Consider the following 21,859-nt stretch of genomic DNA (forward strand, 5'->3'; position numbering starts at 1 on the left):
TCAGAGATTCGCCTGCCTCTGCCTCCCAAGTGCTGGGATTAAAGGCGGGCACCAGCATCACCTGGCTGGACTGCCATTTTATTTGACCAATAGTACAGATGTTCCTGAAGTGAAAATGGGGTTATCTCCCAATACATCCATCATAAACTGAAAAACATCCCAAGTGGCAAATGCACCCAGTATTATGAATTTATCAACTGCACTGCTTGGCAACACAGCACACTGGAGAGTTATCAGCTGTGCTGCCTGGGATCCAGGGGCTCACGAGGAGCATCTTAGGCCAGGAAACAGGCAGATCACAATCGCAAGGACAGTTTCTACTGATTACATGTTGCTCTTGTGCCACCACAGTGAAGGCATGCGACTGGACTTGCCCTCAGCCAGGATCTTATGTGACTCTCTTTCTCACAGATCCTCAGACTTATACAGCCCATAAATCTCACACATCTGAGACCCAACAGAGGAAATCGTGTTAATCTCACCAGAAGGGTAACGCACAAGGCCCAAAGTAACTGAAGTGAAGCTGCAATCTCTCTCATTCTCCAAACCACTCACCCTGGAGGATGAACTCCAAAGAGCCTTTTACACAGAGGCAAACCACTTAACTGTCAGTTAGCTTCCTACCTCCTGGGCAATCCAAGGCACGCCAGGCCCCTCTCCTCCACCCTTCACCCGCCAATACACCAACAGCGGCCGCTGAGGGGCCTCTCCGTGTGGTGGGCACTGGTCCAGGACATGAAGATCAAGTCCAAGAACAACACCAAGGATGCACATAGTACTTGTGCCATAGAGCCCTGATGAGAGCACCCCCAAGCTTCTTCTTTCCCAGTTTCTCTGATCATTAAAAAAATATTAAAAGAACAATTATATTTGAATAGAGACAAAAAATAAGCACTATCTCCCATTGGCCACTGCTATGTGCAATCTGCTCTCTTGAATTTAACATTGAAGTAAGTGGATTTTTATAAAAACACTAGATGCCCAGTGCATAAGCCCTTATGATAGATGATTTACAATAATAATGTGTAAACTCATTCACTGTCCCTAATTTATCAAATGTCACCTGTGTATCACACAAGGCCTCATAACAACAATGTTGCTCAGGAAGTCTGGCGTGTAGCAGTTCCAGCACTTTTGAGGCCAGAGCAGATGACAATCATAAGCTCAAAGCCAAGCTGGGCTAGCCTGTGCTATAGTGAGACTCTTTCTGAAAAAAAAAAAAAAAAGAAGAAGAAGAAGAAAAAGAAAAAGAAAGAAAGAAAGGGGTTTCACTGGAAACAATTAGCCCTGAGTACACAGACACACAAAATAGACACAAGTACACAGAAGGGCTCCCGTGCATTTTGTTGCAATGGCCTTATTCTAAGTCAGTGTCTTCCTTACTGCCTGGCATTCATTTAAAGCCAGTGACCCCATGCATAGCATCTATGTCTTACAAAGGCATGCCATCAGAAATCAAGACTCTTTAAAGAAACAAAACAAAACACCTCCCCCCCCCCAAAAAAAAAACCCTAAACCTCAAGAAAGAGCAAGCCAAAAGCTTAGCAAACGAAGATGAGAAGCAGTGCCCGCTGTTTTAAGAAGAGGGCATTTAATTTTAGCCATTGAGGATGAAACTTGGCCACTTGCTATGACCTTGTTATTTTCACATTCTAATTCAGTTGAATCCAAAATCCGGCCACATCCTTTAAAGGTCAATTCCTAGTTCCACTACTTGGTGAAGGCTAAAATGCACTTGGTACCTTCTCCAGATAGCCTCCAGGAAGCCCCACGCTGCTACGTAACTATGACATAGGGCTTGATGCTCAGCTGAAAACTAAAGCCTCGCTGTAGTGCCTCACTAGGAAGCACAGATAAACTCGGGCCAGGGAACAAAAACCAGGATGGGTTCATCAACACACTGGGTGATAGGCTATTAAGTTACTTATTAATTCTACCAGGAAAGGGTTGAAAGAGGATGAACTCAAAAGGCTAATTTGTTTCAAATTTACTTTGTTAGGTGGCTACAAACTTTGTTTTAGCAACACACTTTAACTGACCATCCCATTTAGTAAAGTAAGACTGGCGGTGCTTTTGTTGTTTTGTTTTTCGAGACAAGATCTCTCTGGGCTAGCCTTGGCTGTCCTGGACTTGTTTTGTAGACCAGTCTGGCCTTGAACTCACAGCCATCCACCTGCCTCTGCCTCCCCAGTGCTTGGATTAAAGGTGTGCACCACCACTGCCTGGCCCTGGTAGTGCATTTTTAAAGGCTCTCCGAGAGGACCAGTCACATCCTGCACAGAGAGAGGCCTTGGCAGCACTATGCAAATGTCTACAGCTGCTTCCAATCTCTAAACTGGATAGGCTCCCGGCTGTCTCGCTCCTCACATCTCTATAGTCTTGTATTCCCAGAGCAAGTCCATACAAGCAAGCGGTGTTTTCAAGTTTTACTCTTCCTCTCTATTGCTCTAACCCTGTTTTCCATGCAGGGCACTTCAGGAAACTCTCTGCAGATTGAAAGGATGACTATGGCTGCCAGGCTTACCTAGAGCCAGCTTACGGGAACGCCTCTTCAGCAGAGAGTTCAAATAATGGTCCCCTGGCCTACCCAATTACTACACGCCTGACAAGAAATCTCCACGTGCCTAAACAACAGAAATCAGGAATGCAAAAAAACACTCATAAAATGTGTCCACAAAACAGGCCAAGAGTTCTGGGCTCTGGCTCAAAGTTTCCTAAGCTGCTTGCTGGCTAAGTGAACTAACTTCAGTTTCCAAGGCATATCCATAGCGTGTATGAAAGTTAGGTGGGTTAATCACACAAATACTGCAAAAGGACTTAATGTCAACTGCCACCGTAACAGGTACATGGATGTTCTGTTCACACCCAACTGCTAAGCAAGCTTATGCTAACAAGCCACTCTTCTTGCCATAAGAAAAACTGTGATTCCGCATTGGCTAAGTCACTCCAAAGTGGCGTGTGTAGTGGAACTGCCACACCTCGATTAGTGTGAACTGCTATAACTTTTCTAAATGGCAAGCTGGAAATACACACTGCAGCTCTTTAAACTTTATCCGCCCATAGACAGTGCGGCCTTGGTCTTGGGCAAAGAAGCCTCTTTTTGCAGTGAGTCACAGTAACACAGACTCAAAACTAATCAAGGTGTTGAATGCTTGGCCCTAAATAGGGTATCTGTCGCCCCCTCAAAGCTCAGCAAACACTGCAAGGCAGAAAGACTTAGAGCCAGAGGACAGGAAGGAGCCCTGTGAAAGGCTTCCGGTGGACAGGATGCAATAGAAGAAGCTACTTACACAGGATTGGAACACTCAACAGTCCATCATGAAGAGAGGAGGGGCTCACAAGTTAAAGGTTGCTGTGGTTTGGGGTGGGGGTGGGGGACTCATATTCCTCAGTGGCATAGCCACTGGTAAGTTGCTCTTGTTCAAGTAAATAACCTCCCATCCACACTCAAGGAAACAAGCCTAATTAAATGAAATGGACCTGTGCTTGACACCCCATCCCACCAAAAAAAAAAAAAAAAAAAAAAAAAGAGAGAGAGAAAAAGAAAAACACACATAAAAGCTGAGGGAGACTTATTGAGTATAAGAGGATGAGGGGCAGTGAGTTAAGTGAGGACAATGGGAGATATGGTCAGACATATTGCGTATGTGTCTGAAATTGTGAAAAAAAAATGAGTTTTTAAAAAAATCTTTAACTTAGTTGGGAGTGGTAGCATACGCCTGTAATCCCAGCACCCCGGGAGGCAGAAAGTGAGTCCAGGATAGCTAAGGTTACACAGAGAATGCCTATCTCAAAAAAACTAAAATAAAATTTTTTAAAAATCTTTAACTTCTAGCATAGCCTTCAATTGTGTAACTCCACTTCTAGAAAGCTAGGCTATGTAAAAAACGTCACTATGTGTGACTGCACCCATGTGTGAGATACATTAACCCACGTGGGTGCATGTGGCTGGCCCTGGGCTGTCTTCCTCACTGTTCTTCTACCTTAAGTTTTTGGGGCAACAGTCTATTGCTGAAACAAGAGCTGGTCTGGGCAGCAAGCCTCAGGCACCTTCTCCTGCTCCCAGGTTAAGACTGGCTTCCAACTAGCAATGCTTCCAAGACAGCTTTTACATAGGTTCTGGGGATCCAAGCTCAGTTCCTCATACCTGAACAGAAAGCACTTTATTCACGGAGGCATCTCCCCAGGCCCTAGAAACCGATCTTAAGGGAAAAAAAACTTAAGAAATGCACACTGGAGAGTGGAGAGACTGACTACACTTCCTGGGCAGGAGCAGGGTTCAATCCCTAGCACCACGTGGTGCTCACAACCATTTCTAACTCCAGTTTCAGGGGGTCCGACGCTCCCTTCTGGCCTCCTTGGGCACCCATCATGAACATGGTTCAGGCAAATACATGCAGACAAAACACTTACATACATGAAAAGCAAATTTTAATTATTTATTTTTATGTGCATTTGTGTTTTTACCTGAAGATATATCTCTATGAAGGTGTCAGATCTTAGAGTTACAGACAGTTGTGAGCTACCATGTGGTTGCCGGGAACTGAATTCAGGTCCTCTGGAAGAGCAGTCAGTGCTCTTAACTGCGGAGACATCTCTCCAGGCGCCCCCCAAAATTTTTTTTAATTAATAAAATTTCAAAAATATTAAAAACAAATACCCATAAGGAATCCAGTCATTACAGGAATACTGACAGCAAGGGTGGAAAATGACACTAGTGTCTAAGAACTTGGCCAAATTCTCACAGATCCATAAAGTGATATATTATCCAGCTAGTATATTGACAATATGGACATAAAAGGACTTTTTTTCAGATGTTAATAAAACAAATTAAAAAATAAATCTATGAGCTGGGTATGGTGGTTGGTACATGCCTGAACTCTAATACCGGGGTCGCAGAGATAAGAGGATCTCTACAAAACTGAGGCTGGCCTGGTCTACACAGCAAGGCACATTCTTTTTCTCTCCCTCTCCCTCTCTCTGAGGCAGAGAGACAAAAGAGACAGAGAGAAAGAGAATGAAAAGAAAAAGAAAACAATTGGGAAAATGGCTCAGTGGTAGAGGCCATGAATTGAAGTCCTAGGGGTGGGGGCTCTTTTTTTAAACTGTTCCTTTTAGGCAGAGTTTGTGGAGGAAAAAAAAAAAAACTATTACAAGTTAGAAGCCAGCTGGGTCCATATGGTGAGCTCCTGGCTAGCCAAGGCTAGACAGGACCTTGAAGGAAGACTAGGACGAGGAGGAAGGAAACAGATGTGCACAGCAAGATCGTGTTTTTGTACCAAAAGCTGTGTATGAACAGCCATATGTGTACACAAAAATGATCTGGCATGTATGGTTTGGGCCATGGATTTAGGTGTATTTCATGGTTTCCCTGTTATTTACTTTTCTGTATTTCAATTTCTCTGTGTGATTTTTTTTTAATACAAAGGCTATTCACTCTAAGCTAACTGAGACTTAGTCTAAACTAATATAATTAAGATAAAAGCGATCATGAGTTTTACCTTATTTTATAATTATGTGTATAAAATTCTTGATAGCTTATTAAGTAAACTATCCATATTTAAGGCCAAAAAACCCTCCAGAGACTTCCTTGCAAACAGTTGTGAGTTTCCACTTGTGACCACAAAGTAAAGCAACACAGAAATCCCATGAGTGTTCGCTCTCAGATTTTATCTTGTATACACTCCAACTCTTTACCATCAATGTGAAGCGCTACTTAATACCGGGATGTGTTTAAGTGTAGGACATGCTTGCAATCCCAGAACTTGGAAGCAAGCCTGGGCGACTTAGAGGCATGGAAACTCCACTACCATCCTTCCCATTTTTAGCAAAGAAAAGCTTTGGTGACTAGATATAAGTCATTGACAAAATGTGATAAAGGTCCATATTTCCAGAGTTTGGCATCTTAACTATCTAGCGGCCCTCACCCACATAAAGGGGAGTAAAAGTCATATGTCATAAACGTCAAATTGGAGAGCACACCAGTTGTCTATTTCTATGTCTAGAAGTGATCCCAGCAAGACAGGGTTTCTCTGTATAGCCCCTGCTGTCCTGGACTCACTTTGCAGGTCAGGGTGGCCTTGAACCCACAGTGATCTGTATGCCTCCACCTCCCGAGTGCTGAGATTAAAGGCATTCACCGGTAATGATTCTTATAATGTTTGGATTATCATCATTTGTAAAATTATATGTGAAATGATTAACCACTACATTAGGCCAATATGTGCTGGACCTCTATGTTTAATAGCAGTCAAGCTTACAGAACTGACTAGAACACAGAGCTTGTGGCTACTTTGTAAGGCAACTAACTTGGCAGGTAAAGCTTTAAATACCAGGCTCACTGCAGCGTGGCTGAGCCACCCACTCAGCAGCTGTGTGAGAGAGCTCCTCCAGGCACTCGCTCAGTCCTAGGGGGATCACAGCAAACTCTGCCCTTCTGAAACATCTACTGCAGCGCAATTATACCAGTAGTTTACTAGCAGCCGGAATAACTTGTAAAACTTCTGCCACGTGAAAAGCTTGTCACTTCAGAGACAGTCTTAGGAGACACTCAAGGAGGAAAAAAAGCAAGCTGCCAGGGTTCTCCAAATCTGCCGGCCCGAAGAAATTCCTGGAAAATATACTGAACCTACAGACTACATTGTCTGATTCTGAGGTGGAGAGACAGAAACCTGTTAAGCTGGTGCAAACATGCTTGAAGTCTAGACTCTGAAATGGAGCCATGCAGGAGGCAGCCACTAAAAAGAGAACTCTGACATAAGCCCAACCTTCATGCAACTAATTTTCCATAAGTCACAAATTTAGCAAATTAAAAAGATGACGCTGGATAGTGGCAGCGCATGCCTGTAATCCCAGCACCCAGGTAGGCAGAGGCAGGTGGATTTCTATAAACTTGAGGTCAGCCTGGTCTACAGAGTGAGTTCCAGGATGGCCAGGACAACAGAATAACCCTATCTCGAAAAAACAAAAAAATGAGACTGGAGACTGTGGGGCACTTGCCTGGCTTCACCAGCCAGCACAGCACACAGAGATGAATGTGAGGCTGGGGGTGTAGCTAGGTGACAGAGCACGTGCTTAGCATGCTCCAAGCCCTGGCTCAGTCACCAGAAGAGAAAAGGCCTGAGTAGAAGAATGTATCTCGCCTCCTTCTTAATTCCTTCTAAGTGTTTTAAGGGCGTGTCTCAATCTAGGTATTTGGGGGAAAAGATAAAGAATGCCCAGAGGAAAAGAAAATTGCCAGTCAACTGCAAAAGAAAAAGAAAAAGAAAAAAGGAAGAAAGAAGAAAAGAGAAAAGGAAGTGCTGAGGGACAGATTTGAGGGAACTAAGCCACCACCACTTACTTTATGCCCTATTTCACAATGCTCAGCATCTGAACAATCCACAGGGTTCCAAAGTGCATTAAAAATGTGTTCGTTTCCTCCCTTACTCAGGCAGAATAATAATAGTTTTGTGGAAGTACCACAATCCTCAGCAATTTTGATAACAGACTTTTTTTTAAAAAAATAAATACTGTTTTTAAAATGTACTCTCAGAAAGGATCCTTACTGTGGCTACTTAAAAGTATGAAATACCTATGTTCTATCACCAAATCAGTGTCCCTCACTTAATTAAAGTCCTTTATAATTCCCTGACATCTTTACTTATCTGCTACAGAAAGACTACCCTTTTTAAAAAGTTCTTAAGTTACAAGCAATCTCTCTCTCTCTCTCTCTCTCTCTCTCTCTCTCTCTCTCTCTCTCACTCACACACACACACACACACACACAAAACGTTTCAAGCAAACTAGTAAAAAAAAATGTAAATAATTGGTAGAAATAAGAACCACAATGGTTGTTGCAATGTTTGCAAGTCTCAAGTTAATGTCATCTAAAAATAAAAGTATCCCAACAAATACATTCCGCCTGTTAGGAGCGTTTAGAAGTGCCCTGCACAGCAGCTGGCCTGCTGGCTCCTGGCCCTAGCTCCTGCCCTCACATCCTGTCCGCTACATAATCCATGAGCTTGCCTTTCTCTTCATCAGTTCAACGGGATTAGTAAACCGGCCTCCCCGAAAATAGAATTGATATTTCCCAGTTCCTATGATTTCATTACCTACGCTATTTGCCATTCTTTTTTGTTTTCTGTGTTTCTGACCACTAAGTACCAAGAGAAAGATACCACAGATAACCACAAAAGAACCGCATCTGGCCAGAGTCTGCATGCATTTACATTTCCAGGTTGGTTCCGTTTTCCCAATAGCAGTGATTAAGGGCGAAGTTGGAAACTTTCACATTCAAGATGCCACGAAACACCTCTACACCCTCAGCCTGCAGCAAGAAGGCACTGATCTGTTCCTTCAAAAGCAAAGCCTGCAGTCGGAATCACAACAATAGATTGCTCACAGGCAACGGGGATCAGCGAAGTTGTCTTCCAAACCAAAGGCAAACCAGTGAAGGGAGGTCCAGCCAGCTCCCCCTCGCTTTTCTTTTTCTGGGAATCCGGATTGCATTTCCTGATACCCTCCACCCCACCCTACCCCCGCGCGCGCCCCAAGAAGGGACAGCAATTGTGCCCCGGGTCCACATCAGAAACCCGAGTCAGTGCGTGCGCTGGGGAGGGCGAAGCAGCCGCCCCGGGGACGCGCTCTCGCTGCAAGGGGAGCCGCTTTCTGTTAAATGCCATCAGAGGCAAGCCCCGGCCGCACACACCACTTCGGGCCGAACGGCATTGACCGCCCTTCACTGACAGGGTATTCCAAGCAGGCGCGAGAGAAAAAGGATGAGCCAGGAACTCGAGGCCGAGGGACCCGCGGGCGGCGCGATGCGGCTCCCGCGAGCTCGGGATCCCCGGGAGGCCTGGCCGGCCCGCCACCCTCCGGCGGCCGAGGGCAGAGGGGTCAGCAGTGGAAGGACCGCCCGCCGCGATGCCCCCCTCGGGAGCACCGGCCGTGGCTGCGGACGCCCATTCAGCCCCAGCCCGTCCCGCGGCCGCCGCCCGCTTGCCCGCCCGCCCGCCCGCCCCCGGGAGGATGAGAAAGGCGAGGCAGAGCGGCGACGGCGGCCGCGGGGACCCCGGGCGGCCATCGCCGACCCCCGCCCGCGCGCCAGGCCGCCCGCGTCAGCTCCTCACCTCATCTCCAGGCGGGTGCGCGCGGCCGCCCCTCACAAATCAGTGCAGCCCGCACGCCGCGCGGAGGAACGCAGGGTCCGCGGCCGCGCACACCATCCCCGGCGTCCGCCTGCCTCCCGGCCGTCCCGGAGCCCGCTCGGGATGCTCCCTTGCGAGCCGCCGTACTACGGAGCAACCAAGCTGCGCGCCCTCCCCGCACCGCTCCACTCCTCTTGCCCTCCGCTCCTTCGCTCCCTCGCTCCCGCCTATCTCCTCATCTCCCTCCGCCGCCGCCCCTCCGCCCACAGCCAGCCCTCCGCTCCGCCCATAGATGGGCGGGGATAACCGCCTGCCAATCGGACGCCAGGGGACACGCCTCCTTTCCCGCCCCTACGTGTGGCCCCGCCCACTGGGAGGGCAAAAGGCAACAAAAGAGCCAAAGGAAACAGAGGCCTACAGAGTGGCAGCCAAATAAACCAATTAAGTGGTTCAAAGGTCCCGCCCCCTTTCCTCCCTCCCTTCCCTTGTCTTTTCCCATGAAGGCGTAACTAGAGGTTTCTGGTCTGTGCGTGTGGAGGTTTTGTTTCACGATTTGCTGCTTTGCTCTTTTCTACGTGCGACAGTAGCTAGGATACAATCAGGTAAATAGAAGGTTTTGCAGAAAGAACGTGGAGACGAAAGGCGAGGCGAGACAAAGACTGAGAAAAGATGGTAGGGGGTACGGTTGGAATGAGGAAGGGTGTGGCCTTTTGCTCTCATTTGCATAAAACGGAACCCATCTCAGCAACGCCCAATTTCTCCCATTTATTGGTAGTCCCCCGGGGCGGTGCCAGGCCTCTCTACCGAGAGAAGCATGCCGGGAGTTGTAGTTCCGGGTTCGGTTGCTATGGCGTTCGTCACAGCCTGCCCCGGATCGGCCGTCCTGCGGGAGTGAAGGGCAGTCTAGCCAATGGCACTACTGTTTGGACCCGAGGAGGCGGGCTCTCTGCAGAAAGACTGGGAAGGTGGTGGCGGCGGTGAAGGCGCTGACGGTTGAGGTAGCTCCGAGGCAGGTGAGCCAGGGAAAAACGATTGTGTGTCTCGGGAGATGGGACTTTGGGCGAAAGATGGAGAAACGCCTGAAGGAACTGTCTAGCCCTGGGAAGATTGGTGCTTCGTGTCACACGCCGACCGCAGAGCTGCTCCGGCTCAGGCCTAGCTTGGCTGAGGCCGCCGAGGGGCGGGTAATAGTGGATTTGACGGACAGCTCCTGACCCTCGATAGGTTTGATTTTAGGTTGATCTTTGCTTCACCCTCTGCATTTATGTAGGCAAAGGTCTAGAATTGCCTTTCTCCAGGGCTGACTCCTCCCTGCCCCCAGCTGCTTCTCCCTCTAACTGTTTCTGATGCTTTCTCCGTTGCTACTTCCCTTCTCACTTTCTTACCTTTTTTTTTTTTTTTTTTTTTTTTGCCTTTCCGGTAGTAATCCGTATCCTAAAGCAAGGGTGGGTGTTCCCAGGAATGGGTCCTTTGGGTCAGGAATTGCCCGCTTCATTGAGCTGTCCAGTGAAATACTTGAGCCATACGAAAGAATTATCCCAGGGTCGTGAGGAGGCGCAGATACTGATTCTGGATCTGGGCCTGGTGGTGTGCACGTGGTTTCTTTCTTTTTTTTTTTAATGTTGAGTATCTGCATTTCTTAACAAGCTCTCAGGTGTTGCTAGTACACAGTAGCTGGATTTTGCATTATCTGCCCTGGACAAATGTTCCAGGCACCTAGCTGCTTATAGATTTCCTGGGAACCACATTTAGACAGTGAAAAGACAGTGGAATTAATTTTGTTTCTCTTAAACCAGTTTATCCAAATATTTCAACTTAAAAAAAAAAATCAAACATTTAAATGAGATAATGTATTTTTTAAAAATAGTATATCTTCTTGATCTGCTGTGCATTTTTTACCCTCACAGCATACTTTCTTCCTAACTGCACACTATGCAAGTGCTTTTTAGTAACCACCTGTGGCTATTAGGTGCTCTATAAACCCAGGTGACACAAGGGCCTGTTGTAGAAACTCAACAGTATTAGTCTTGTGATTGCCAGTGACTGACCAGACTGCCAGAACAGACTGCTGTTCTGTTACATGGGTTCAGAACTACTCTCAAGCTATGATACTGAGCTTACAAAAATGATAGGAAGGCCAGGCACGGTGGTGCACACCTTTAATCCCAGCACTTGGGAGGCTTCAGGGCTGTTGGCTAATTGTACAACTTCAGTAGACACTACAACACAGAGCTGAGAACTCTAAATATACATGGTAGAATGTAATATTGCACAAAATAATTTTCTTCAAATTTTACATATTATGATACACTTTATGAGGTTGTTTCCTCTTTCAACTTTTTTGTTTGTTTTCCCATAGGAAGCTCAAAGAAATTTTTCATAAAGTTTCGGAGAAAAGTGTAGGTTAGGTGTAGGAAGTGCATGTCTTCCAAGTCAGGGGTGGGGCAGAATCAGAGAGGGCACTCCCAAGAAAAGAAGTGCGCTACTGAACTGAGAGAGGAGCACCAAAGACCTCCTCTCTTATTTTTAGTAAATGCCAAAATCAAAATTATAATTTGTATTTCACATCTAAATGTTTCTTCAGGACCCTATCATGAACTGGCAAAATGTTTAAGTCATCAGTTACAGATTAATATCAGGTTAATTGGTGGAAGTTTTCTTACTACAGAAGAGGGAGAAAGGCTAAGAGCTTAGGAACGATTCTCAGTTACCTGCCTGGATCTTCACATCTCTCCACCTGCAGTGTCCCAGTGTCACGTGACAAAGCCATCGTAAAGGAAGGACGTCATCCATCACACTGGTTCCTCCCTTTGGCCCTAGTAGCACCAGGTGAGATGGTATGACACTGATTCAGAAAGGTAAATGAGGGCTAGAGAGATGGCTCAGCGGTTAGAGCCCTGGCTGCTCTTCCAGAGGTCCTGAGTTCAATTCCCAGCACCCACACGGTGACTCACTACCGTTTATAATGAGATCTGATGCCCTCTGCTGCTGTGTAGGCACATGCAGGCAGAACACTGTAAACATAATACATAAATAAATCTTTTCTTTAAGGCAGAGAGGTAAATGAAAGATTAAGCCTCAGTTGTTGTAGATCATATTAAATGGCTGTGTGCTGAGTGACAGTCAGAGATGAGTCCCTTGCACCCTTCCGGCCTACCACTCCCCCTCTTACTGAATCACAGGGAAGTGTCTGATGTAGGAAATCCTCGGCATTTCTTTATTTTATGTATGTGGATCTCGCGCTCGTGTCGGGTGCCCTCGGTTGCTGGAAGAGAGCAGCGCACTCCCTCAGAACTGGAATCATAGGTGGTTGAGAGCCTGGGTCCTCACAGCCATGATCTTTACTGCTGAGCCGCCTCTTCAGCCCTGGCGCCTTACACTCTAAAGTGAAAATCAACTTAATAGACTAAAGTTCTTGTGGAGGAAGGTAGGGAAAGGTATTAAAATTTTCTTTTGTGCAGCGGGTATGGTGGTGCACACCTGTAATCCTAGCACTCAGGAGGCAGAGGCAGGCAGATCTCTGTGAGTTCGAGGCCAGGCTGGTCTACAAAGCGAGACCAGGACAGCCAAGGCTGATACACCTGTCTCAAAAAACAACAGCAAATCTTTTGTGATTTTAAAAAACAGGTGTTTGATGGGCACCTCCCTGCTCACTGCGCACGTGCTGAGATCCCGATGAACAGATGGAGCAGTGGCTCGCCCGCTCAGCACACACTGCTCCTTGTTTGCGTCACTTAGCCTTTTCTGCCTCTCTAGCTATCTTTAACCCTCAGGTTGCATCAAATGTAAGAATCAGTGGATGGCCAGTCAAGCGTGACTTGATAGTGTGCATGGAGGGGGCACACAGCTGTCCCAGCACTTGGGAGAGGAAGGCGTAAGGTGCAGGAGTTCAAGGTTGTCCTTGGCAATGTAGCAAGTTTGAGACTAGCCTGGGCTACCCTGTTTTAAAATATAAAATGATAATAATAATAACAATAATAATAATAATAATAATAATAATAATAGAAATTGTCGTAATTAGCAGAGACTGTAAAAGCCATCTGGTCCCCTGTCCCGCTCAGCTGATGCTTGAAATCCCTGTAACTGTATCTAGCCCATTTAAGTTCTCCTAGGGATAACAACCACATAACTTCATTTTCTTTTTCTAAGTTTTAGTTTAAATTCAGGCACAATAACACAATAACATGAGCTAGTAATTCCAGCACACAAGAAGCTCTTTGCAAACTTAAGTCCAACCTAGTCAGCATAGTGAGTGCCAGGTCATTTCAGGCTGTACAGCTAGACTTTGTCTTGTAAATACCTAAAATGTACAAGCAAAACATCCTTCCCCGGGGCTGAAGAGATAGCTCAGTGGTTAAGTGCACTGACTGCTCCTCCGAGAGCCCTGGGTTCAGTTCCCAGCACCCACACGGCAGCTCACAGCTGAGATGTAACCCCAGGCCCAGGCGATCCAGCGCCCTCTTCTGACCTCCATAGGCACTGCTTATACGTGGTACGCTGCCACACTGGCATTCACGTGCACATAACTGAGAATTGCAAGAAGTAAGTCTTAGCTGGACAGGGGTGGCGCACACCTGTAACCCCAGCACTTGGGGAGGCAGAGCCAGGCAGATCTCTGTTAGTTCAAGGCCAGCCAGAGCTATATAGAAAGACTTAACTGTCTCAAAAACAAACAAACAAAACAAAAAAACCCACACTTAGCCAGGCGTGTTGGCACGCCTTTAATCCCAGCACATGTGAGGCAGAGGAAGGCAGATCTCTGTGAATTTGAGGCCAGCCTGATCTACAAAGTTAGTGTAGGACAGCCAACGCTACACAGAGAAACCCTGTCTTGAAAAACCAAAAAAGAAAGAAAAGAAAAGAAAAAGAAAGAAAGAAAGAAAGGAAAAGAAAAACTCACTTAAAAGTTTTATAACACACAACTTACAGCTGGACTTGGCCAGGATGACCTCACTACCGGATCATCTCCGTTGCCCGTTCTGTAGCTTACATGTCTACATACAGTTATTGTCTACTTGCAAATATTTTTAAGTTTGTTAAAATTTTCATTAGTGAATTTTAGTCTTTCATTACCTAGGCCCGTGCTTAGGAAGCCACGTGGGCCTGGAATATCACCCATTCCACAATATTTTCAGTGCTAAGAGCTCAGAATTCCTATTTTTTGCGGGGACAGAGAGGGTGGTAGGATTGGAAAATGAATAATATGTACTGATCTTGATTTTTCTTTTAATTTTGACTTTGAAAACAAAACAAACAACCCAAGCAGCCCTTTCCAGTGCTGCAGAGGTGGATCAGCACTGCGGAGGGCACGCTGCTCTTGCAGGACCCGCGTTCCATGTCGGCACGCATCAGGTGGCACTCCAGCTCCAGAGAACCCAGCACCCTCTTCTGTCCTGGGTGGGCATTACACACACACACACACACACACATACACACACACACACACACACACACACACACACACGATTTATAAGTTCAAGTTTTTCCTGTTTACTTGCTATGTAGGTGTGCCACAGTGTCATGCAGGTCAGAGCATGACTTGGCAGCCAGGTCTCTCCTTCCACCTTGGGGATGGTAGGACTGAACCAGTGGTGTCGTGCTTGACAGCACATGCCTTGACCTTGCAAGCACGCACACATACACAATTTAAAACAAAAATATTTTTTAACCCCTTTTTCTTTACTTTGTAGGATGGAGAATAGTTTTGAGACTATACAGTTCTTAATTAGATTAACTAATCCTTATTTTATACACACACACACACACACACACACACACACACACACATTCTCTCTCGAGCTCTTGCCCTCGCTCCTCTCTCTCGCTTAAGATTATAGGGAATGCAGAATTATCTCCCAGGTCTTTGAAATAGCGACATTGTTGGTTCAGGCCACATGTCAAAGATTCAGTAGGCAGAGAAAACAATGGCTTCTAGAACTACAAAGGGAGCTGCCTTAAACTCAGAGTGCTACTAGATTCCACTCTGAGACAAGGCAACACTACTAGGCCCAAACTAAATAGGAGCGGAGATTTGTTTACTTAATAAAGGGCATTACTGGGCATGTGGTGCTTACTGTAATCCCAGTACACAGGAGGCCGCCAGGAGGGTCCAGAGTTCAAGGCTAGACCGGACTACAAGTCAAGACCTTGTCTCAAAACAAAAAAGCCAAGACTGGGGAAGGAATCGGCATAACCAAGCAGCCGCTGAAAAAGCGATTGAGTGAATAAAGCAGCAGTAATCTAGAAGTGTGGAGCAGACGGGCTGCGTTCCCGCCCGCTGTGAGGCTGACTAGAGGAAGAGATCGGGCTTGTTTCCTCAGCGGCAGCAGCAGTTATTCTCAAGAAGTAGGCTGCGCCTGGAAACCCTGCGGTCGGATCGGTGGGCGGCGTTAAGTTTGTGCTGGAGCATTGTGGGTGGAGCAAGGTAGACTAGGAAAGGCGATGCGCGCCTAGACAGCAGAAGCCGGAATGTGTCCCTTGGGAACGCTTCACCGTCCAGCACACACACCGGTGCTGATACAGTCCTGGCGTGGCCATGCTTTCACCTGTCCTTATGCACTGTCCGTACATGCTACATAACTCATGTCCTAAAGGCTGTGACGGTGGCTTCGCTCTGCATTGGATTATCCTAGACAGCGGAGGCAGTCTCTCCGCTAGCAGGCAGAGCTGGCTTCACAGATGTGAGGTCTATGCAGGTCGCTGGGCCTCTTGTTCAGTGAGTACCTATGCTTGCTGTGAGAGTCTGCTGTTGCCTATTTGGAAATTCTAATAATTTATAGGGGAAGTATCCCACTCCCCCCCCCTTTGGGACCTGCAGATTAAAACAGCAGATCTATCAGCAAACAGTCCCACAGAAGAAACTCTTGTAGTTACGGGTGAGTGTATTATGTCAGCAGCTTGGTAGAAACCATTAATGCTGTGACAGTTCAAAGTAACGCTCTTAGGCGAACCATAATCCATTTAAGATGCAGTTTTCTTGATTTCAGTCACCTCTCACTAGGTGCATGAGGGTGCATGCAGTTTCCTCATCCATATAATAAACACAGAAAGTATATTCAGAAGTGTTCTGAACATGGCGGTTTGTAACAGCCCGAGCTGGGGACTTTTCCGCCCTGGGACTGGAAGCGTTGACACAGTGAAGCACTGATTACACAGCGGTGAGAAAGCACAGAGCACTGTGCTCAGCAGCTGCGCGAGTGGGGCCCAGAAACAGCACGTGGGAGACACTGAGGGAGGATGGAGACAAGAGGGCCTAAGGGCCGTAGTCAGGGTCACTGTTACTGCGATGAAGCACCATGACCAAAAGCAGCTGGGGGAGGAAAGCTTATTTTACTCACAGTTCCAGTTCTGTCCACAGTTCACCATCAAAAGCAGTCAGGACAGCAGCTCAGGCAGGGCAGGAACCTGGATGCAGGAGCTGACGCAGAGGCCGTGGAGGATGCTGGCTACTCAACCTGCTTTCTTATAGATCCCTGGACCACCAGCCCTGGGATTCACCGCCCACAGTGGGCTGAGCCCTACTCCATCAATCTCTAATTAAGCAAATGCCCTACAGGTTTGCCTATACCCCATCTTATGAAGACATTTTCTTAAGTGAGGTTCCTTCCTCTTCAACAACTTGTGAAGTTGACAAACTATTCAGCGTTGGTGGCATGATAGCTCAGAACTTAAATCCCAGCACTCAAGAGAGCAGAAGCAAGTGGATCTCTGTGAGTTCAAAGCCAGACAGGCCTGTCTACATAGTTCAAAGCCAGCCAAAGCTTTATAGTAAGACCCTGTCTCCAAAAATATAAATAAGATGGAGAGATGAAAAACCAGTGTCAGCTTGTGGCCTCTAAATGCATTCACACATATGCATGTCCATCCTTACACAAAAATATATACCACACATGTATATTCAAACGTGTGTGTGTGTGTGTGTATGTATGTACGTACGTACGTATGTATGAATGAATGTATGTATGCATGCACTCAGGAGGCAGAGGCAGGCGGATTTCTGTGAGTTCAAGGCCAACCTGGTCCACAAAGTGAGTCCAAGACAGTGAAGGCTACACAGAGAAACCCTGTCTCGAAAAAAGAAAACAAACAAGTAATACTAATAAACACTAAAAGACTTCTAGGATTTGGACATGGAGGCATAGCATACCCCTGTAATCCCTACCCTTAAAAGGCAGAGGCAGCCTGAGGTTGAGGTCAGCGTGAGACATTCAGAAACAAGCTGCCACAGAAGAGTCCAGACCACAGCCTCACCACTGTCCTGGTTGTCCACGCTTACCTTTGTGGTTGTTTGAAAGCATTTGAAAGTTACCTTTAAACATGTTTGGCCCACTTGCCTGGCCCTTTTAAGATTTTTTTTGTTGATCAGTTTTAAATGAATATGATAGTTATTACTAAATAGGAAAGCGAATCCCCCACCCCCACCCCTTTTTGTTTTTCTTTTTAAGACAAAATCTGACTATGTGACTCAGGCTAGCTTCAAACTTGTGGTTCCCCCTCAGCAGGATCCAGCCTGTGCCACCATAACTGAAACCCAACTCTTCAGAAAGTACCAGTGATAGCTTAGGTATTCAGCCTAGTCCACTTCTATCGCTAGCGCCCTCTATCTGTCTTTTCATTTGTGAGACTGTGTAGGCCCAGGCTGGCCTTCAACTCAGGCTCACCCAGCCCCTCCCACAAAGTGCTGGGATCCCAGGCAGGCCCTGACATGGCCTCCTCTTTGGCTGCTGTTGGGGAGAAGAACTGTCTGAATGTCCTTGCTTGAGGGCTGAGGTTATAGTTGCCTTTTCCTCCCTGTCTGGATAGCTTCCAGTTTACTTTCAGTTGATAAGTAGACTTTATTGTTACTGGTTTTAGTTTCTAAAATTTGCTTAGATTTTTGCTTTATGCATGTGGGTGTTTTGCCTGCATGTATGTCTGTGTACCGTGTGCATGCCTAGTGCGCAAGGAGGCCGAAGAGGGCCTCGGATCACGTGGACCTGGAGTTAGAGGTGGCTGTCGACCATCACGTGGGTGCTAGGAATTGAACCTGGGTCCCCTGAAAGAGCAGTAGGTGCTCTTAACCACTGAGCTATCTCCAGCCCTCAAGAAGACATTTTTTCTAAAACTTGTGTTTGTTTGTTTGTCATAGGTAACTATGAAAGGCTTATATTTTCAACAGAGTTCCACAAGTGAAGAAATAACATTTGTATTTCAAGAAAAGGTAAGGATAAACTATTTAATTATTAAATGAGACAAAATATTGTCTTTCCCTATGTAATTGCTGTTGTTTGGTTTTGGTAGCTAAGATAAAATGCTCAAGCAAAAGCAACTTAAGAGAGAAAGCTGCATGAGGCAGTTTATCACGTTGTATCCAGAGAGCAAGGAGAAATGCATGCTTCTGCACAGCCTCCTTTCTCACACAGCCCAGAACCCACTCATGGAACTGAGCCTCCTACCAAGGGCTGGTCATCTTATCATTAAATGCAGTCAGGATAATTCCCCACAGGCCCACTCAGAGGCCTGATGCCCAAGTGAGTCTCTGTCTTGTCAAGTTAACACTATTAGCATTAGCAATCACAGTAATGACCCACTAACGTGTGTGTGTGTGTGTGTGTGTGTGAGAGAGAGAGAGAGAGAAAGAGAGAGAGAGAGAGAGAGAGAGAGAGAGAGAGAGAGAGAAACATAGATAGAGTCGTCTATAATTCTCCACTTTTTAAAAACTATTTATTTATTATATATACAGTGTTCTGCCTGCATGTACACCAGCGTGCCAGAAGAGGGCACCAGATCACATTATAGATGGTTGTGAGTCACCATGTGGTTGCTGGGACTCGAACTCAGTACCCCTAGAAGATTATGCAGGGCTCTTAGCCTCTGAGCCATCTCTCTAGTCCCTAATTCTCTCCCTCCCCTTCCCGCCCAGTTTGATGTGCTGTGGGATGTGTACATGTACATGGGGTTACACATTCCAGGACACACATACGGAGATCAGAGGACAACTATTTGGAGTTGGTTCTCTTTTTCTACCCTTACAAGGGTCCCAGGAACCAAACTCGGGGTGTCAGGTTGTCGGGAAAGCACCTTTACCTGCTGGAGCCACCCATGCGCCAGACTCACTGGTCAAGTGTTGTTAGTCAAGTGGAACTGAATGAGCAAAAGCTTAAGCCAACTTCCCCATCCCGCTTTCCCTGGACTTCACGTAAGAATGGTGGTTTATAGTGTAGTGTGACTGTCGTTTGCAGGAGCTGGAGAGACGGTCACAGATTGCTCTTGCTGAGGACCCAGGTTTGGTTCAAAGCACCCATGTCAGGTGGCTCACAAACACCTGGAAGTCCAGCTCAGAGGGTCCGAGGCCCTTCTCCAGCCACCGTGGGTGCTGCACTCGTGTGCACAACCCCATATTCACATACGCACATAAATTTTTTAAAAAATAAAGTACTTTTTAAAAGGAGTTGCTGTACAGGCTGTGTTGTGAAATGTACCAGAGCCGGGCGTGGTGGCGCACACCTTTAATCCAGCACTCAGGAGGCAGAGGTAGGCGGATCGCTGTGAGTTCGAGGCCAGCCTGGTCTACAAAAGTGAGTCCAGGACAGCCAGGGCTGTTACACAGAGAAACCCTGTCTTGAGAAACCAAAAAAGGAAGGAAGAAATGAAGGAACGAAGGAACGAACCAAGAAGGCAGAATAAGCTCCAAGCCTACGTGTTACCAAAGCAACGCAGGCAAGCTGGGGCAGAGTGTTGTAGTATTCACTCCTTTGTAGCATCCACAGGTCATCAGTAGCAAAGGAAGCGCACTGTGAGTGTTGTGGAGAAGCAACTTTTCAGACAGAAGCCCTGTGATAGAAAACATCCGTGTTGTTAAATGGAAGAAACAGAGAAACCTTATTTTCTACACAAAGTTAGGAGCTTCCCAAACTTACCTCAGTAGTTAAGACTTGGCAGTGATTATTAGAGAGGTTTGCATCAGCCAGAATCGCCTCACTGTGGGTGTCAGGGTGAGTGCTGGCGCTGCGCGCTGTGGGCGTGTCTCTGTGATCACCATTTCTGTATCAGGACCAGGGTGTGTTTTTCCTCTCTCACCTTTCCCTGACTCCAGAGTGACTCAGATCAGGAGTCTACGGTCTAAGCCTCAGACAGCTTACCTCCTACCACTGTCAGAAAAACAATCTAAGGTTTGATTGCATCCCAGTAAAATTTGTCTCTAGGTATAATTAATAACTTCATCGATATTACTGTCTTCATATCACTAAACAGAACATCCAAGATTTAGTAAAACTGCTCCCAGGATGTTGTGTGTGGTAAATAAAACACAGTGATCCCTGTGATGGGTCAGAGCCCTGGGCAGAGCCATCCTCATGTCACTGAGGGACGTAGTTCAGTTAATGGTCTAGAATACAGACCGCTGGAGGAGTGATCTTACATTTAATAATTATGTGGATGACTCTGGGTGCTTCAGCTTGGAGTATATTTTGCCCTTGTTGCTTTATATAGCTAGAGTATAAGAAGTAATTAAAATCCATTATGTTAATGATTGACAGCAGAATACGATGTGCTGAGGCTTCCAGGGTAAACATTAGAAAGTAGATGCACAAGCCACACTGAGGATCTCATTTATAGCATGAAGACAATGCCAAATTTTAGTAAAGGCTGCTTGCCATATGGGTACTATAAAGATCTGACAGTTTGAATTAAGTTAAATATATTACTGGCCACTGTGTTTTATGAAGCGGAGCTTGTTTATGCTACATTAATGCTGGTCTTTGAGTGCTTTTAAAATAAAGTTATGAAAGGTTTTAAAAATTGCAACCCCTAGCCAGGTGTGGTGGTACATGCCTCTAATCCCAGCACTCAGGAGGCAGAGGCAGGCAAATCTCTGTGAGTTTGAGGCCAGCATGGTCTACAAAGCGAGTCCACGACAGCCAAGGCTACACAGAGAAGCCCTGTCTCAAAAAACAAAAAGAAAAAAGAAAAAAAATTGCAACCCCTAATGTTTCTTTCTCTTCTCTTTGTCATATACTGTTAGATAATTACTTGTACCTTTTAAACTTAAGATAGTTATAAGATTTGCCATCAGTTTAATGTTTTCAGTTATATGTGGACATTTTCACAAGATAAGCGAATGTCCTCAGAGGATGTGTAACTTGTGGTTTTGTTGTTTGGTTCTAGGAAAAAGTCTCTGTCACAGAGGATAACTTTGTGAGAGTTCAAGTTAAAGCTTGTGCCCTGAGCCAGATAAACACGAAGGTATCTGTGTTTCTATCATGACCAAAAGACAAATGGGAATTTTGCAGTAAACTTAATGTATAGTGGTAATTGATTTCTGAGTGCCAAGAAATTATTTTTCTTAGAAAATTGAACTTAAAAAATATGTACATATTTTTACATTAAGGTAAATGGTCTAATTTGTGTTTTATATCACTATGTGGAGATTCTTATAAATTTAATATTGAAAGAGTCTGAAATTTTTTTAATTATTAAGGTCAAGAAGAAAATTACCTTTATAAATACAGTAAAAATATAAACTAGGCTTTCAAGCGCATGCAGGAGAGACAAACTTGAGAAGCGTTTGAGTGCTCAATCAAATGTTGTTCATTAAATGCGGAAGGGGCCTGACTCCGTACCTACTCGGCATACAAGGGCACTTTGCACATTACTTCTGTGATTTTCCAACTAGAGGCAAAGAAAACCTGGCGCAGCAAATCTAGTTACTAAGGGTTTGGTGTGGCTCTCCTGCACATCAGCTGTCCTAAGTG

At 45.9% G+C, this 21,859-nt stretch overlaps 2 protein-coding genes across 11 annotated transcripts in view; one reads left to right on the top strand and one right to left on the bottom strand.

Annotated features, from left to right (window-relative positions):
* Positions 1–9,456, bottom strand: part of ITSN1 (intersectin 1) — a 183,976-nt gene extending 174,520 nt beyond the window's left edge. Inside the window, exon 1 of one of the 5 annotated variants that reach the window (XM_084801859.1) lies at positions 9,111–9,456. The gene's annotated coding sequence lies outside the window, so the exon portion shown is untranslated. The remainder of the gene's footprint in view (positions 1–9,110) is intronic. The other 4 variants (XM_084801861.1, XM_084801858.1, XM_084801862.1 and 1 more) reach the window with 4 other exon arrangements.
* A 197-nt stretch (positions 9,457–9,653) lies between these two features.
* Positions 9,654–21,859, top strand: part of CRYZL1 (crystallin zeta like 1) — a 39,581-nt gene continuing 27,375 nt past the window's right edge. The window contains exons 1-4 of one of the 6 annotated variants that reach the window (XM_084801867.1): positions 9,997–10,141; positions 11,797–11,957; positions 18,256–18,327; positions 21,273–21,350. In XM_084801867.1, the coding sequence (XP_084657993.1) occupies positions 18,262–18,327; positions 21,273–21,350 (144 nt within the window). In that variant the 5' untranslated portion in view covers positions 9,997–10,141; positions 11,797–11,957; positions 18,256–18,261. Of the gene's footprint in view, positions 9,731–9,968; positions 10,142–11,796; positions 11,958–18,255; positions 18,328–21,272; positions 21,351–21,859 lie in introns of those variants that run through there. The other 5 variants (XM_084801868.1, XM_084801869.1, XM_084801871.1 and 2 more) reach the window with 5 other exon arrangements.

Source organism: Acomys minous (assembly GCF_964271855.1).
Source record: "Acomys minous genome assembly, chromosome: 11".
NCBI classification, from domain to species: Eukaryota; Metazoa; Chordata; class Mammalia; order Rodentia; family Muridae; genus Acomys; species Acomys minous.